Source organism: Rhipicephalus sanguineus, chromosome 3 (genome assembly GCF_013339695.2).
Source record: "Rhipicephalus sanguineus isolate Rsan-2018 chromosome 3, BIME_Rsan_1.4, whole genome shotgun sequence".
Classification (NCBI taxonomy): domain Eukaryota; kingdom Metazoa; phylum Arthropoda; class Arachnida; order Ixodida; family Ixodidae; genus Rhipicephalus; species Rhipicephalus sanguineus.
The window spans coordinates 174348240-174367808 of NC_051178.1; the positions used below are offsets into that span (position 1 = coordinate 174348240).

At 45.2% G+C, this 19569-nt stretch overlaps 1 protein-coding gene across 1 annotated transcript; it reads right to left on the reverse strand.

Annotated features, from left to right (window-relative positions):
- Positions 1–325: 325 nt before the first annotated feature.
- On the reverse strand, positions 326–17077 carry LOC119387700 (zinc finger CCCH domain-containing protein 10-like). The gene is given in 6 exon segments (XM_037655181.2): positions 326–5367; positions 8711–8956; positions 15250–15279; positions 15281–15403; positions 16108–16349; positions 16832–17077. Coding segments are annotated over 5 exon segments (915 nt in total). The 5' UTR covers positions 16252–16349; positions 16832–17077; the 3' UTR covers positions 326–4995.
- Between the last annotated feature and the right edge of the window lie 2492 nt (positions 17078–19569).

Consider the following 19569-nt stretch of genomic DNA (forward strand, 5'->3'; position numbering starts at 1 on the left):
AAGTGGTTGTAAGCGCCCCAAATCGCATATGTCGATTATCGGACACGCGAGGCTACATGCTCAACACGTTTTGCGCAAGTGCAGCCTTTGTAGAAGGTTGTTTTGGTTATAGTGCGGTACCGCTTATAGTGCGGATATTCGCGACTCCGGCGACTTACGTTATAAGCGGTCTATACTGTACCATGTCTTAGACTGGAATGCACACGTCATCATTTCTTCACCCAAAGCACCTAGAGACTGCAGTTGAGGCATTACCGGGTGCCGATGTTATATAAGCACCCTGAAGGGAAGCTATAGAACTGCAAAGGCAATATTTTATTCTGGTGGCATGTGTGACAAAGGTGAAGATAGTGTGCGAATGTGGTGGGCATACAAGACTTTCTACAGTCTCGCCAGTTCTTAAAATCATATAAAGCAAGAAAGCGTGATTGAGGCACAAGTTGTGTGGAGAAACGTACACTTTTTGGCTGAAGAATTTATTGGCAAAGGTTTTTTTCCCCATAGGCTACCGTAGATACTCACGTGGGCTCTGATGGATTACGGTAAGAGTTTCTTACGGACTTATAAGTTTTAAGAGCCACTTCCTGCATTCACTGCATAAGTGGTGCAACTGTGATGGTGCTCCGGACAACTGGAGGGTGAGCAGGAGGGCTCTTTCAATTCTTCAGGCCGTTAGAACTTTTCGTATGCTTCGGAACCCTTTCAAACGGCCAACAACTAGCATGGCGGACTCGGGCAACATGGTGTTGCGCTCTTTGTCAAAGGTATACAGGCTATCAACTACTGTTCAGCTGATGGCTCGCAGCACAATGTGACTGCAACTACTTGCCTGCTGCCCCTTTCTGGCTACGTCAAATCATTCTGCGTGCAACATTAAGAAACTCTCCTTAATAAACAAGCTGTAAAACATGAGAAATATTACTTGCATATGATCTCCCACTTTACAGAACATAAAATGGTTCAACTCACACAGTGTACAAACCTGCAAGAGGGTTCCTCCTCAGTGTTGTTGGTAAACACAACCAGCAGCACCAGGTAAGCCGAGTGGGCATGCAGGTTCAAATATACAGTTAAGATCGACTTTACGCAGTTCCTTATTTAACAAAGAATCCCAATTTTCTATCTTCCAACATGCACCCATAGCGCTCAATGTTCCCATCAACCTGAATTCATGAAGTTAACCTGGCACCAAACCAGATTTAAGTTTCTTATGAAACAAATCGGTAAAAAGTGGCAATTTCTTTTGAATTTTAATGAAGACTGGTGTTTCTTTGGGCGTGCGCTACAACGCTATCGCAGTAAAACATCTAGTCACCCAAGTCGCGAAGCTACTTTTATTTCGATGTGGCTGCACGGCATGCCCATGCATGGAACAACGGACTCTGCAGTCCGTAACGCTCTTACGTGCCAGATGGCGGTAGGGGTGGCGGTGGTTTACTGCCCCTCTTCAATGATCCCGCAGGAACACTAGAGTGATTGCTTTTGTTATTTCATTGCTTATGCGACGAATGGTACTGATTGTCTCGTCACAATTTTCTTACTCGGTCTGCTCACACAATCACTACTTTCGTTCTCCCCATCTTTCCATATTGGGGGCCTGTGATAAGCTTCACGTGACTTGTCTACCTGGCCTCCATTGCCTGGACATGGGCGGCTCCATTTCTGGGCTGCCTTTGTTGACTTTTCTCATGCGCAGGAGTGGATTAGCAGCAAATACAATTCCCTGGTTGCTTTTGGGTATCACTACTTTATAATTTTAGATTTCAAAGACATGAAAATTCCTTTCGAGGTTTCCCAAACTTCCCAATTTAACTACTGCAATATCTCGAGCAAGCGACACCTCCCCCTCCACCTCCACCCCTGCGGTAAAAGATAATCCGATAAGATTTGGAGGGGGGTGGGGCCCTTGCTCGGTTACGGATCAAAATTCAAGGTGGCGGCAGAAGAGCCGCACGTGCTTTCAATGAAATGCTTTATTGAATATGCATGCATTCATCGTCATTATTTGCCCTCGTTGGGTGAATAAACAGTGAAAATGGCAGGAGGGGAGGGCGCTTGCTCGGTCATTGGCACATATTTCAGATCTCCCGAAAAAGGGAGGGGGCACTTGCTCAGGATTTTATGGTAAATAATTCGAGCATGGCATCAATTTGTTAGAGTTCGAACTGTATTAAGGTTCGGCCACATTTATATTTTGTAACCGAACTTTCGGAGACACCGTAAAGCGCTGCTAAGTCGGGACTTCCAAGCTGCGAAATAATGTTTGTCGGTTCACATATGTGGTGTTGCTACCGTTGGCACTGCAGCTGCATCACAATGGCAAAGTGCATACAAAGATACACTAAAACTTTAAAAAAGCACGTATTTTTTCTTGCAGCTACCTAGCAATGAAGTAAGCCAAGCAATATACTAAATCCAGAACCAATCATTCTGAAGAAATGAATTTATAAGTCAACACACAAGCCAACAAGTTCCAATTCAAAGCCTGTAGCATTTACTATTCCGAAGGATGCTGGACAAATCACAGTGCCGGTATTCTTTCAAGTAGGTTTGTACGAAATTCCGACACTGGCAAATGTGAAACATGCTCCCGCACTACTGTGTCTATGGCTTGATGCAGCCAAGTTAGGCATGTTGCGTGTTATTTACAAAAAACAGCCTCTTCTTGCATCTTCAAGTGCGGCACAGAGATGATTGAAATCTAAACATGTTTCCTGGCGAAACTTCTTTGTTCAAAGTTGAGGCTGCAGCTACTGTGCAAGTCTACAGAGCATATTTTTCATTATTCAGAGGAGAAAAAAAGAAAGAAAAACTGTAAACATTATGACAACGTTCTTACCGTACTTTCGCTGCATAGCATTGATTTTGTCCACCAAGGTAAAGGGCCAAAGTCTCGGCAGCAAGCAATTAACACAATCATCTGCAAGAGGTAATATAGCATCTAGCCACTGCTAAAGCTACAATTAATTACTGGTAAAACTGGTGTCCGATATAGGAACGTTTGGCACCTGCATTAAAGAGTAAATAAAAGTCATTATCAAATCCCGGAACAGTTCGGGGGGGGGGGGGGGGGGGGGGGGGGCAAGCGAGCCATACTAACTTCTAGGCTTCAATCACAATTTGCTCTTACATGCTCCAGTACAACCCGTGATGTATAGTGGCAAAGCATTCTTGTAGTAAAGCACAGCAATTCGCAGGACAAAACGTGAAAGACTCCCTAAACATGCAAGCAATCGCCGAGACGGCAAAGGCGACTAGCTCCCTGAATTACAGGTTGCCAGCACAATCCACTACAGTAAGTACTGCTCCCCAAAGCACCATTTTGCAACGTTTTATAGCTACAACACCCATGCCTTTGTAAAGCAAAAATAAAATAAAATATGGCATGTGACAGGTTCACAGCTTCGTGTGCCATTGACAGAAGTTGGTGAATGATTTTGAGCGTTGATCAAACTTGTGGTAACTTGGTAATCTGGTTTCCAAACTACGTCCACTCTGTGCCTTCACACAAAGCCTGTGTCACACGCTGTGTGAAATTATACACCACATACAGAAAAAGCAAACAACAGGCCAAGATCTTTGTAAGCTTGCGTAGTGTGCAATGCTTGCTAGACAAGGTTTGTCCTTTCGCTGTATATTAAAATAGGTGACATTCGCATTCTTGTTATGTTATCGTCAGTGGCAAAAAGAAAGAAATCACTGGATGGACACCCTCGTACAAAGGTGCAAGCGCGAATTGACACAGACTGAGCCTCGCCTGAAAACTGGGAGTCGCTGAGCGGCTAGTTCATATGGCAATGCAATTTGGTTCACCCAAGTGTGGCCTGCAAGCTTTTCTATCTTGAACAGTGCCTCCTCTAACATCGATAAACTGTGTAGCAACCACAATATGGCATCGTGTGGGCAAGAATATCAAAATATGTCAGCATGGCGGTGTAAGACCACATCATGCATGACTGGAAAAAGACAGAAGAAAAAAAAAAGTGCAATGGAACACTACAGCATCCAAGAAAGCACAATTCCGTTTCATTTCTGAATGTGCACAGAAAGGTGCAAGGTATCAAACGGCAATGACAACTTAATGAAGGTGTGCTCCTGTTGTGCCAGTAGTTGTGCCAGTAGTTGTGCCCGTTGAAGGTGTGCCTTCAACAGGCACAACTAACAGTGCCCAGAAGGTGTGCCTGTTGTGCCATGGTTGTGCCAGTAGTTTGAATAGCAAGGATGAATGTGGCCAATGTGAAACATGACAAAAAAGTATAAAACAATGAAGAGTAGGATGCACGTCGAAACCAGCAGCAATAATGCGTGTTAGTGATTGTGCCACAGTCCGCAACAGCCAACATGACATGAGAAAACTCGTTATGCTCACTTAAAATATGTAGTACCAGACAAAAAGTCAAGAACACATCATGCCTACCAAAAAAAGAAAAGTGCCATTTTTAAACTAAAAAAAGTTTCACACTGACAAGCACCCATAGTTTAGAATGCTGGCCATAATTTTTTTTTTCCAGCCAGGAATACAAGAACACATCTGGCTTCCTTCCAAGCCACAAGCTCACAACATTTGCACCAGGTCTCGAATTATTCATGATACAGCTTCCCGCCTTAACTTGGCATCAGACACAACAAAGGCAGCAGGAGAGCTGGTGAGTTGAAACGTGAGTCCGCACCGCAATAGTCGGCAAGGAATGGCTTGTATCCACAAACACTTTGGGGGGCGGGGGGGATTGAATGTAGGTTGGGGGTAGGGAAATGATCTCTGTATCACTTGTCTGGATTTTGTGCGGGGGCCAACACAGCAATAAAACTAACAGCATCAAATACAGCTGCCATTTGGCAGCAGCATATGTCCATACCAACAAGACAATGTCTCGGAGCTAGGCGGTGGTGTTCGGCAAGAACACTCGGCCCTTGCCTCGACCAAGATGTGTGCCGGTCACGTAATCCAGACCTTGCGAAAGAGATCGGGAACACAGGCCGTCGCTTGGGGCGGGCCTAGTGAGTCATGCGGTGGGCAATGACCGGGCGCAGGCTTTGAGTCATGACGGGGTACGAAACCAGTGGTGCCGACGGGCTGCTCATGGTGATTATGGTTTGCGCGAGGCTCTGTGAAAGGGAGGCTGGCAGGCTGGACGATATGGACACGGGCACCACGGGCATCATGGGTGTCATGCTCTGCGGTGTGGAGGTCAGGTCGGCCGTGCCACCCAACGGTGTCACGGGCCCCAACGCAGCAGCCGTGGGAATCACGCCCAGTGGCTGGGTGCCGGCGGACGTCTGCTTGCTCAGCCGTAATGTGGCATTCTGGTCCAGCAGGAACTCGTTGGTGGCCATCAAGTCGGCCACCTGCTTCTTCAAGTCATCCACCTGTGAGACAGGTGATATAAACACGGAGAAATTTTAATGGATGCCAGAAATGTTGCTTGCTTTGTGCACTTAAGGTTCGAAGAACAGCGTGTACCTCTACTATAGCATCTTTTTGTGTTGGAAGCTATTATCTACACCAAGGAGGTATTAACTTGTGAATGCACCATGGTTGTGCGATGGATCGAAGTTCACCGACGTTAAAAGCAGTGTTCTACATTGCATGCAAAGGCTAGTCTGCTGAAATATATTTACCTATTAACCTATTAAAACAAGTCAGGTCTTCAGGGTAATTGATCTGCTCTGTAGAACTAAGCCACAGCCTCTTTTTTTTTTCTTCCCAGTGTTGCAAGCTTATTTACAAGGCCAACCCATAGAAGTGTCGATGCTCCAATGCATCACTCATTTGTATTTATACAGCTACCTGGGTGTATTTGCAATGCCCTCAGTGCTGCAAGCCTGTGTTAGCATGGCTAAAAGCACCAAGGGCAATGGCAACACGAGCCTGTTCAAAGTTTATTTCACCACAGTCTTACATTTACACGCAACAGCCTGGGGAGTGGCAAACTAGCACGCTGATGAAAGGCTCTACAAAATAATGTAAACAATTGATCCAAGCCTGTGCACAGCTTCAATGCCAAAACCTTTGTGAAAATTATTTGAACAACGTTCCTATCAGCTGTAGTTTGTTTTTATTATTGAAATATTAAAATTCAAATTGTTCACCTATTTGTCGCTAGTTTATTTCTGAACTTCAATGTCTTCCTACTTATCCTTTTACCTATTTAGACAAATAATTAGTAACTCTGTGACAAGCATGTAGCAGGGCAGTGCAAATGCTTCATCAATGTGCAACTGCATAAGAAAAAAAAAGCTTTCAAGTCAGCTTTATTGATTGCTTTGCTTAACAAGACTCATATGCACACTGGTAACAAAGACCAAGACTGTTCAAGGGCCTAGGAGTTTACTATTTGGCACTCATTTTGTCTACGTACCCAGTTGTATGTGGTCATTCAGGAAGTAGAGCATTTGCATTTTTATATACAGGCATGTTAAATTAAAAGCAGGATTTTTTAAATGCATTTTTAAAATGTTTTACAGACACCAAGCCTCAGTTTTGAGTGAAACCAAACTGTGTAACAAGTGCATAGTGCTTGAAATTCAATCAGGTGGTGGCCTCATAAGTGTGCTAGTAGTGGCTTAGAAGCATGTTCCACCGCTGCAAGTCACAAGACTGGAGGACAGGTGCATGTCCACGTTCTAACGAACGTGTCGGGATCTCAACTTCCACGACCTATGACACACTCCAAGAAGTTTTCAAGAGTTGTTACTGCCTTGTTTAGGTGACGGTTGATTCACAATTATTCACATCTGACACCAACACCCATCATATTGCTTAGGCAAGAATGACTAATCTCAGTTGCATGCTGAACTTTGTCAGCTTGCACTCGTGCAACTCCACTGCTGCAAATCCACTGGTCAAACCAATTTAAGTACATAGGTTTACGTGAGCTTGCCAGTGCTCTGGCTCCTTTCACATATAAATATCATCGACAATTACCATAAGACAAACAACTTGTCTCCAATTTAGAGCACTTTAGTTGCAATATTACAAGATGAAAAAAAAAGAAAGCTAATTTTTGAAGCTTGTACTGGGTCACCACTGGACTGTCCCGTGCAGAAAGAAATGTTTGACACCACAATTCAGAATTACCAATGCTCTTGGTAAATCTGATGTGTGGGAGATGTGGTGGGACCCAGTAGGTTCATCAGCATATTTCCGTCTTTCATTTTCTGGCCCACATAAAAATGTCCTCAACCTCAAAAGTCTAAAAATACTCCCAAGCTAGCTTTTCTGTCAACAAGTTGTGCTTTAATTTCAAACAAGGTGATCATGCGCAACCAGAGCGTTGTCAGTGACAGTGACATTCGCTCTGACACGCTTCCTCAACTGCCACGCTGCAGCATTGAGCTGCAGAATGATCGGCACTACAGAAGACCAAACAAGCTGTCAAAATTTTGCAATGTTTTGCTGTTACATATCCAGTATCATGACAATAAATGCAACTCCAAGGTATATTACACAAAGACCTGTTCACAGTAAAGCTAAACAATTATGGGAGTTCCAACGATGGCCACTATTTTTTTGTCTTGAGATTGACGACCTTTTATAGCGGAAAAAATAAAAATAAAACAACTGAAAGTTGAGAATGTCATAAAACTCTTTTACGTGAAAAAAGAACGCATATAATAGAGGATAAGGGTCATCTGCATTAACAAAACAATGTAATCAAGGCCAAACGATGAAAAGTTGTTAACAAAATATTCATGTTACAGAGGTTAGTTGGTAATCAACTAGCACAACTGCACCATCCATTGCACTCTCTCTCTCTCCCCCACACTCAAGCTTTCTTCAGTAGTGTCCAGCAGCACGAGCACAACATGCAGGTTATGTTTCGCGGTGACATGCTGCAGCTTCTCGAGTTGTCTGCCGTGCCTCAAGCTCATTTCGCGACAACTAAAGACGACACCTTTGATCACGTCTCTCTTTGGGCTTCCCGAATGCATACGTTCCTGCAGCAGTTCGTCCGCCGTTCAGAATCCGGGACCTGTCAAGTATCACAGCCTCCGCACTCTTCTGCGCCGCGCTTTCTGCCATGCCGCTCGCAGTTTCAAGCGTGCTTTCGCCTCAAATTCAAACGCTTTGCCACGCTGCAACGCTCTCGCCCGCGCATTTGCCGCGCAACATCGCACTGCATTTTCACCGTAACTTTGCTTGCACTTTTTCCTCTCGTCGACACAGTTTGCCATTGCCATGCGCCCTTGTATCACGCTTCTAAAGTTGCGTTCGCGTGCGCTTTTGCCTCGCGTCGACACAGTTTGCCATTGCCACGAGTCTTTGCATCGCGCTTTTAAAATTGCGTCCGTGCGCGCTTTTACACTGCCCTTGCCCACGCATACGCCACGCAACATCACACTTCACTTTCGCCACACCTCCGCATGCGCTTTCGCCTTGCATCGACAGTTTGCCATTGCCACGCGCCCTTGCATCGCGCTTCTAAAGGTTGCGTCCGCACGCGCTTTTGCATCGCCATTCCGCCCACGTTTTTGTCTCTCATTCTAAAGCCTTGCCGGTTGCAATACGCTCTTGACATACGCATATGCCGCTTTTTTTTTTCACCACATTATGGCCCTAGCTGCGCTCTTCGCCGCAATGCACCCCGCGCTCGCGCCCCCACCCCAGGTAAGAGAGAGAGCCACGAGTGGGGGGACGGTGAGTGCCCGACGGGCAGTGAAAAGGCCTTTAATGCTGCACAAATCGGGAATAGGGAGTGGGACGGCCGACCTTGCGGCGTAAGATGGCGTTCTCTTGCTGCAGCACCCTGTAGCCCATCTCGTCGTCCAGGGCCCGTCGCTTGGCTTCGGGCTCCTCCTCGCCTAGGTGCCGGAACTTGCAGCGGCCTGCCCGACGGCAGTCTCCTTTCAAGAAATCCTTGCACACGGGCGGGATCATGCCGACCACCTGTGGCGGCTCCGACACACCCCCAGCCGACGGTGGCAGGCGCCCTGTTGTGCGGAATAGTTCTTCCTCCTGCACAGGGCATACACAAGCATACTGTAACTCTTCTACACTCAAATTATTTTCTGGAAATAGTCCAATATTTTTTTTTTTTTGCTGCAGTCTTAATATCTTCTATCTCAGTCATTCATCTGAAGATATATTTCTTGGTTGGTAACTAGTCACAATTAACAAATAAATACATAAAGCTGCTCCTAAGGGGAGCTTTCTCTTGTACAATGTACTGAAATGTCATACATTTATCTGGACTGACATGCCATATAAAACTGCTAAGTGAATAGCCGATGCTCTTTTACTGGCACAAACGCAGCGCAAGCCACGTCGTCACCATCATTCTCATCATAGCCTGAAGCAGTCTCATATTCACAAAGCCGGACCCGCTCTCGAAGAAATATGCTGTCTTCAGCGACACCAGCTCATTCACAGCTTTCCGCTACGCTACTACTGGAATAACTTAAACACTCCTCTTCTGGAGACACCTCTGGCAATGCCATTCCTCAAGCATGCAAGCATTTTTTTTAAATCATCAGTGCCAGGCTTAATCACACAACAAAAGTGCAAAACTACATTTTCCTAGACATCTGTCGTCCTCTAGGGACGAAAACTGAAGACAAAGCAAATTGCTGACAGCATCTCACATTAGCACTCAGATGAGTGCACATAGGGTTGGACGAGTGTGAATCATGACTGGACGTATTAGTTCAACATCCAATGACGAGTATAGCTTGTGCTTGAGGGGTTAAAGGGTTAACCAAGCAGAGTGCCCCAGATACATGCGGTGAAATAATTCTGGCAACCAACTGGGGCATAGGGTGTGGCAATTTTTGCTGTTAAGGCCGTGCACACCTCCGGTTGTCTGCCGTTTAATGACAATCTAAAAACCTCTATTGATATTGCAAACAACAAGGATCCGATGCTACATCTGCCGAATAAAAAAATACACTCATTCTTTGGTTTTTTTCACAGCAGCTACTGTGGTTGTTTGGACATAAGTCAATAATTTAAGCCTGAACGAATTTTTCTATATGACAATTTGGCGGGCAAGAGCACATAATAGAATGACTGCTCGGTGCTCTCGGCTTTCACCAGCACAGTCACAATGTTATGTGCCTCTTGATGTCACAAAACCAGTGCCTCCAATTTGTGCAACATAACACACCTTTAGCTTTTACGTACAAAACTGCACATGTATGTAGAATCTGATGTGTCAAATTTTCAAAGAATTGTGGCTTCATACCTTAAAACTTTGAGGGTTGAATTACCTTATTGTGGATTTTTAATGCACACAATGTGTAAAGTCGGGAAAAATTGTAAAAAAAATCAGGAAGAGTATTTTGGTGTCAGCATCACTCAGAACTGCAAAATGTTCAATAGCATTTCAGAGTGTGGTATTCCTTGAAACACAGGTCTACGCACAGCGCCTTATCGCAGTCAGCACACGTAAGACAAAAGCAAAATTATAGTCGGAAGAGTCATCACTGTCGGTGACAGAAGAACAGGCAGTGCGTTCGGCCATATCACCGCTTTACCGTGCATCTGAAGGACTCGAAGAAAACCCAGTAAACAAGGAAAGCGAGAATATCTCATGAGCGCCGGTGATAAACAAGCAAATGGCAGCGCCAATAAAGATGGAAATCAACTTCCGCCGCCACTGCAGGCGAGTGCCGATAAAGATAAAAATGAAGTTTTGCGTGCCTCCACTGCGATCACGCAGCGAAACCGCGAAACTGCGTCATTGCCTCAAGCCGCACGATGCACTGAAGCTAGAAATGAGTTCCGTTTATCTCCACAAAAAGGCAGCACAATCAAATTTCACAGTCCTAGGAGGTGGCAGCACCTCGCAGTGAGCATGCATCATCATTATGGAACGAAATTTCAAACTGAGGGTTGAAACCATACCCGTACAGCAAAGACCTTGTGGGACGGAAAACTGCCACTGAGCATGTACTGCAAAAACGCTCAAGGGGTTAAGGGATCATGGAGTGATCCACCAAATGGGTTTCGACTACGCATGAAGTATTCTTACAAAACTATATTTTTTGCTAATATTGCAGTATACGGTTCATTACTACAAAGAAAAGATAAAGACCAGACTTTCTTCTTTTTTTTTTTGTTAGCTTCACGCTCAAATGATAATGGTCAGCAAAAAAATATTTCGAAATGGTTAGCACGATGAAGAGCATTTTCAGGCATTTTTTTTTACTAAGGTGGCTGTGGTGCAGCTATTGATCTCGAATTAAATTCAATCTTTTCCTTTCTTGGAAAACACAAGTTTTATTCATACTAGTCAAAGTTCATTCATTTGCTAACGGATATGAATGTCTCTTTTAATGCTCCTCTTATTACTTTGTTGACGTCTACCCATCAACGAAAGCAAAACGAAAATGCAACATAAATTTCTCATCACTGCACCCCTTAAAGGACCCTTCAGCACCTTAGCACATTTCAAATGAACAAGCAATGCAAGTATAACAATCGGTGGTGATTGATGTCAGCAAGATATAGCCTGGGTGGCATAAGAACAGCTCAAATTTCAAACAGGAGGTCTCTCTGGGAAGACAAACGTGAAGAGGAGTCTCATGTAACAGGCACTTGTCTATGAAAGACACTCGTCAGAATGTCACGGCCCACATCCAATCATTATCCTACGTGGAGCCCGAAACGTGTGCACCACGAAGCAAAATGGAAGGCAAAGAAAGGAAAAGGGATGCAGGGGCTCGTCACATTAACATAAAGCGTTTCGTCTCCTTTGACATAAGTTGAGGACACGCAGTGCTCGCACATGCTAGTAGATGTAAAGGGGCAGAATATGTTCACTCTGGCAGTGAAGTATGCCTCGTAAAGGTGTGGCGACAGTGCAGTTTATTTTCTTCTATCCTGTCCAACAATAAAAAATTTTTATAAGACTCTTCGTAAATGCCACCTTACAGCTTGCAGAGTGTAATAGAAATTTGCAGTGATGCGTGGCGAGGGGCCTATAATTAATGCTGCTGGCCTATTAAAGCTATGTAATATTAAGGCAGGAGGTATGGCACATCATGCCTCCCTTGCTTTCTAAGCAACAGGCATAACCTGTATAGCTTTTATGCCAAGCCATTACAAATAATACTACACCTCGAAACAGGCCACCATCCAGGCAAACATTTTTTTTTTTCCCTTCAGTAGATCTGTACTTTGCTCTTTTTTTTTCTTTATCCAAGAACACTGTAAACTGGAACTGTAAATTAGGACTTTATGAAACAAATACTGCTATGGCACTTCAAACCTTTGAGTGCCAAGTACAATGAATTCAATCTGTGTAAAAGTGCAACACAGTAGCAGGCTTTAAATTGAAATGGTTGCCGACAGCATGTTTAACGTTTTAAAGTTTTTAGATCTGGAAATTTAAGCAAAAGCTAAGGTCTATGAAATCAATGATTTCAAAATTCATTTTGCTCTCTGACAGGCTGAAAATAGATCTAAGGCAAATATCGTGATTTGAAAAAAGTTTTGAAGGACCCAATTATAGCAACGCTTAGTAAGCTCTCCTGGAGTTTGCTGTACAGTGGCTGCCGCTGCCTTTTCAAATAACTTATGCATAGCAAAGCATTTATATAATTAGTTCATGTATGCAGGTTGCGGGCTCTGTTCTGTACGAAATTAGCAAAACAACACGTGTTCCCTTAACATTCTCAGCGAAACGTATTTGCACCTTCAAGGGCATAATTCCTTCATTCAAACAAAGCTTTTTTCGTGCTCTTTCTTGAGGTTTGGTGTGTCTAGTTGGCCTCTACTGAGCAACAACTCCATCACATGGTAAGTATGTCCACAGTATGACATTAAGTGAAGCTACTGCCATTTTCCCTGCATGCCATCACAAATCACAAACAAAATATCATTTGAAAATGACTATGGCCTCCTGTGCCATGACACTGGAGGAAAGAAATGCTACAAAGAAAGTGTTCATTTAACATGTCCGTAACATTTGACTGTTAACCCTTTGAGGGTTTATGAAGTAAATATATGGCACTGAAAATAAGCCCCAAATGGTCCATGCTGTATATTTACAGAACATTCTATACGTTTCCCTGCTGCTTCCCTGCTGCGAGTGAGCCATCCAGTGATTCCTTCGATTCGGGCCATGTTGGAACCAACATGGCCCGAATCAAAGTGGAAAATCAACATGGAAGTGTCATGTTGGAATCAGATTCATTGGAAGTCAACTGCCAAGACGAGCAATCGCTAACCAGTTCGAAACTGGAATCGAACCATGGAGTATCTTTCCAGAAGTGGGAGCAGCACGATGATTCTGCCTGACACAAAAGTGACAGTAATCTAGTGTGCACATTTTTGTAAGCCTGTGAGACATGTTTATTCTGATCAGCATAGGTTTTGATTATAAATATAAGCTTTTTTTCTCATTATTTTTATTACCCATGAATAAACAATGCATCCATACCAATGTAAAATATTTTCTTTCTCACTTTATGGTCACTCTAAAATATTTTGGATAAAGTTTTTTTTTTTGGAAATAGGACCTCTGAACATTTTAAATGTGCAGTAAAATATCGACCCTGTGGCGTTGCATCTGGCGAAAATATCCGGCCCTCAAAGGGTTAATAATTACAAGTTGATTAAAGTATATATGTTAGGGGTTTTACACGATTTGCGCACAGCTGAATAATATAAACGAAGTCATGCCAACAGCCACAGTACGTACGCCTTCGCATTCCATTTTACACGACACAAGTCCTAGATATGGACGGCCCTCCATGTATTTTCTTAAATTTAGGTCTCCAATACCGTGTCGCTTTTCGGTTAAGCACACGATGTCCCCAATGCATGTGTAAATGGTCCGAACCACAACACACAACAAACTCAACTGAACTGCTGGGACAACACAAACATGGCCAATGAATTTAGAGTAACTTTCTGTAAAAAAAATTGCGATGCACTTTTACATCAATGAACCAGCAAATTAGTAGACTAAAGGACTATTTTTTTACGAAGATGCAAGAAAGTTAAGTAATTAGCTGTCTTTCTAACATCTCTGCCGAAACAAGGGTGACTGATCAAGGGCTCGTTTCTTTGAAAGCAACAGATAATGAAGCTAAGAAAAGTATTGGGGACATTACTTGTAGGTTTTAACTGTAGTATAGTAATTATGACATAAATGGAAATGAATTAAAGTGGATGAAAAAAAATCAACTTGCCGCAGGTAGGGGCCAAACCTACAACCCTAGGATAACGCATCCCATGCGGCGGTCGCTTTCCCATCCACTTTACTGGGTATTCCTGTTCGTGTAAGCCTGGCAGTGTTAACCAGTGCCCCTCGCAGCCATGACGGCGAGTACGGAACACTCTTTTTTTTGTCAGTTGGTATCACGTAGCACGTGACCTTATTACAAGCTGAAAGCTGACCAATAAGCCCTCGTATACTACCCGAGGCATCAAGTCTGGCGGAACGAGACCCTCAGTATGAATGAACATCTCTGCCGGCGAGACTACACATTCGATCCTAAATCAAATACGAATGAGTTCATTCGATGGAACATGTTTTTATAGGATGTCATTACTTCTCACACCTGACAGCAAACAAATGACATTACAAATGAGTGTCATTTCTTGTAAATAACATCGAATTGGCAGCGTGACAAGGGTATCGATCAGGCCGACCCTGGGGACATGCCACAGCGCAGTGACCCAACACTATCAACTGCTGTAGCAACCTGGGGTGATGCTTGAAACTAATCTGTAGTTGTATTGTAGGGCTGTCCACGTGCACATTTGCTGTTATACTGCCAGGCAGGTATGCATTTTCTGTGCTGTCAAGTGCCACGCAGAAGGTGAACACTTGTATAGCATTTACTTGACCATTGCATGACAGCTTGACTTTACATAGCTGTTAACCATGTGTATTGAGATCTGCACATTTTTTTCCTGAACCGCACAGTATTGAAACTCACTAACTTTATAGTGCTGTGCTGATTATTAAAATAGGAAAATAGCCCAAGGAGACATGGACACACAATGAAGGCATGGCGCACTGTGTTGTATGCCTTTACTAGTTCATATTCTCCCTCCCACCCTCCCTCTAATACCCTAGTGACGTGTAAATGTGTCCCTGCCAGGGCCGCAACTAGGGGGGGGGGGTTGAGGGGGACCCCCCACCTCCCCCAAAATTTTCAGGTGATACCAATATATTTACACGCCTTCACAGCAACCATCAGTTGACAAAGTTAGCCGTTTTACACCCCACCCCCCCACCCCGAAAAAAATTCCTGGGTATAGCCCTGGTCCCTGCAACGCGGGATACTTCAACTCACCTGACGAGTGCAGTGAAGAAACTTGCAGTTTTGGTCGCAGACACTCGGAGTTCTGGAAATCGTGGCAGAAGACCGGCTCCATGGTGCCACGGATGTCATCGGGGTCTATTCCCTCAGGATGCACAAACTTGCAGCGACTGCCTCTGTGACACACCTGAAGGCTCAACAGAACACGTGCAAGCATTGCAGTGCCGCGGAGAACAGAGGCCACTTAACGTTACAAACATTTTTTTCTGACTTACCGTCAGACAAGTGTCTTCTAAGAAATGTATATCTCCCAGACGCACCTGACCTTCTCTGTAATTGACCACTTTCTAGTACCTCCCATCACTGAGCTTAAGATTATTACGATTCGCACCTATTTCCCAATTTTCTTTTTCTGAAATGAGTGGTTAACTCTGGCTACAGAAATACTAGGCTCGGGTACCGGGTACCACTCGAACAAGCTCGGATATTGCGAAGGGATCACACCGGATACAGCAAAGCGTTTGCAAAGTATTGAGTAGGTTTCGTCAATAGTAGGGCAGATCCCAAGTATTTCGAAAGGATATGAGCAAGTCACTTTTCTTTCTCTAAATTTTCTTTGACAATGTAACAAGAAGAAACTAACGGGAGGGCGCCTAGCGTTTCCTCCGCACAATTACAAACGAAAACAGAGGAAATTAAAGCTGCCAGATTAAATGTGCATTTCGGCGGGCATCAATCAATCGATTCCCATGTGCGCTTGCTTGCATTCGTGCTACGCGCTAGCATGCATTACGAACGCTGCGGCGCACGCAGGAGCAATCGTCGTTCCATTTAGTGCACAGCTCACGAGACGGTGTGTTGTTCCCTTTAAACAAGCAAATTAGCAGTCACCTTGCGTAGGAAGTCTCGGCACACGTTGGGCGCATCCAGTCCGCCGTTCGTACCCGACACCGCCATCAGGGATTCGGCTGGTCGCACGGCGCCCACAGCGTTCACAGCGCTCACGGCAAAGCTCAGGTCCTGATTGTCGGTCATCAAGCCGATGGTGGCAAAGAACACCGTCAAACGACGCTATCAGCAGCAGCAGCAACAGCAGCGGACCGCAAAAGCATGAGACTTCGCCGCGGCAGCGCCTGTGCAAAACAACAGCAGCATTTGACCGCCGGCCACTACACGCTACCAACGCTACAACCATGGAACACTACGCCAATTTCTAATATAAAGCGAAAGCACGAATGCTATCCAGATCGTAGCGCTATGCCTTCGCTCGTAAAGTCTGCAACAGCCGCCACATAGCTTACGTGCTACAATCGAGTGAAACTGCGATGATTTACAGCAGTCAGCACAGAAACGACGCGCAGGTGCTGAAGACAGGAGCGGCGTTCGGCACGAAGAGCGCGAAGAGCGCGTGCAAGGCAGCTTACGCCATCTGCTGATGATAATTAAACAAAAACGCGCATTCACAAGCTACTACAGTAACGCCGCATTTGCGCAGTAAGGAAATCTAAAGCGTTAGAAGAGTAGCCGAAGTTGTTTTTATTGTCACACCGTATTTCAGAATCGCCATTGGGGAACCCTCGAAGGTAAAAAAATATACAGGGAACAGAGATTCTACCTTACGATGTGCCCGGCCGCATCTGTAGCAGTGCCAGCGTCGTCTAACGCCCGCTAGAAAAGTAATCGCACTCGAAAGTCACGGCTTTGATCGCTGGCGCTCACGAGAAAACGCACGAAAACTGACGCACACACGCACGACGAACACGCACAAAAACGATTCCCGAATGGAACACGAAGCCTGCGCGGCCTGCGTGCTCGGGTTGTTGACTTGCCATGTACAGCCGCTAATTTCTTACCCGTATCAGGTATATACTAAAATTACCTGAAATGACGCGCAAGTAGCTCGTGAAATGATTCTAGGAATATGTAAAAATAGCCTCCCAAAAATTGTTAGGCTGTGTGGTAAGCGGCCAGCAGGGACTGAGTGTCGAACTATTTTCCATTGCGCATGCACCCGGCGCCTTGTAAAGGAGGAGGAGGCTTCGCTGGGGCTGCGCACGTTACGCTGCGCATTGCTAGCCGTGTGCAGCAAATAACTAAGCAAATAAAGAAATAAGCCCACATGCTATACTACAAATAGCCGTTCATGCACGCTACGAGCATTTCACTTCACAATGTCTTTTTAAAGGATTCCTACTCACGCATCCTAAACGACTGCTGAAGATGCCAGTTCTGGTTTCGGTTTCGCTAAATGTTGTGGAGATGTCGCTTGTGTTGCGTTGATTTGCTAATGCGTTGCTACGTTTATTAACTATTTGTTTTTGAAGTTGAATGTAAGGACTAAAGGTTCGTTCATTGCTGCCTAAAGCACCAATGCTTCTTAAAACATGAGTAATAGTTTGAGCGTCTGAGCCATCTGAGCTTCAGGCACCGTTACGTGCAGAACGTCGCAAGATGCTTGACCCGACGTTACTAATCTAGTAACGATGCGCTCCTTCACTTTGATGTCTGAGAATACTGTCCCCATGTTTTGAAGTTAATTTTACAATCCTGACAGCGCAACGAAATGTTAGACGGATCCTCTGGTTAACCGCCGTTTATGTCCAGTTGAGCGAACTACACGATTGAAGTATGACTCGACCGTTTACCGTACACATAAGCAACAGCTCTTAGAGCGCAGCCCGTTCTTGTGTTGAGCAGCGTCGCCGTACGTTGGCTGGCGTCGGCGGCGTAACCGATAGAGCGAACGAGGACGAAAGAGAGCGAACGCGGAGTCTGTCGATATCACGAGCCACTGGCCGCTAAGAGTCGCTTTCTTCCTCCGTCACGCGCGCTGGCCCCTCGGTCGGAGCTCGTGCTCATGCAGGGCTGGCACGGGCACTGTGGCTGGCTTCGCTTGTCGTAACGGGGCTGTCGGCGTTTCGCTTGGTTCGTGACGCCTGCAATGCACAGAGTAGTGTGCGTAGCACTCGAGCGCTGGCAGTTTCTGTGGCAATGTGTGACGAATGTTACATTGCTATAACAGTGGATAGCCAAAACTTCAAACACAATTGACGTTGCCCGAACACGAAGCTGCGCTCAGAATTCGCATTGGGCAGTGTCGTAATCGTCGCGGTGAATTTTTATTGCGATAGCAATTTTATGGACAGTATCGGCTGGTTTTTGTCCGTCCCCGTCGCCGTCATGCACCGTATATATATATATATATATATATATATATATATATATATATATATATATAAGCCCCAAAGAAAAATAATTCAGAAAAATGCTTTTGAAGCGCAGCATCGAACCAGGGACATGTCGCTCGGCAGCGCGTGGCGCTAGCCACTACGCCACGAAACGCAGATCGTCCACGTAGCTAACGGCGAGCGTTATATACACCCCCTTTACCGCTGGCCGGACTCGGAGACTGCAGGCGCTTATAAGCGTTTCTTCATTACCAGCGAGATGGCGCGAGGAGCGCGCTGGGCTTTAAAGGCCCCGCTCCTGCGAACGCCGATGCTCTTTGCCCTACAGGGCGTGGTCGCCTTCGTGCGCTTATCTCAAGGAAAGAAGGGGGCGGGCGCGTGGGGTTGTATGTCTTGTGCTTTCCCCGCGATGTCCGCGCTGAAGTCACAGAGCGCCCGCTGGAGCGGCCGCGTTTGCGAATGGAGCGCGCTGTGACTCAAATAAGTAACAACTGCGACATTTAGTTCGCGCTCGTCCTGTGTATATCTGTTCATTCGTTTCGTGCGTCCTGCTTTATGTTTCAGCAGCGCGCTTCAAGTATCGAGCTGTGACGCATGATAGTTCGCGCTCGTCCTGTGTGCGTTCTTTTCGTGCGTCCTTTGGGCTCGAGCGATGCGCTGGCAATTTCGAGCTGCTTTCCGTTCTTCGCGTTACATTCCAATTTGTTGCTATCGCATTCATTGATCCGCCGTTGCGGCGAAACTGTGACTTTTTTTCTATCACCTTGCAATCTTTGAAGTCAATTAGCGCCATTAATGCGCTTACCACGATTAGTAATTAATCTATCTGAGGATTAGTGCGCATGTAGTTGGCTAATTATAGTTAAGTTTGATATGCTATCATATTGTAACGATTACTGTGATTACAGATGATGCAAGTAACGAAACGGTGACACAGTTTAAATATGTAGAAGAGTTCTATCTTCGCCTGTTTCGGAAGGTGCGTGAAATAAGATGGGACAACAAGACAGCCCGAAAAACGAACAAAACCGTTTTTATTTGGAGCCACGACGGCAGTGTCAGCAGGGCCTCTTTCAGACGGGAAGACCACTCCCCGTCGATAATTATCAGCCCAATAAATAAAAAGCGCGCACAACACGATTCATGAGATCTGCTGTCAAGGCAC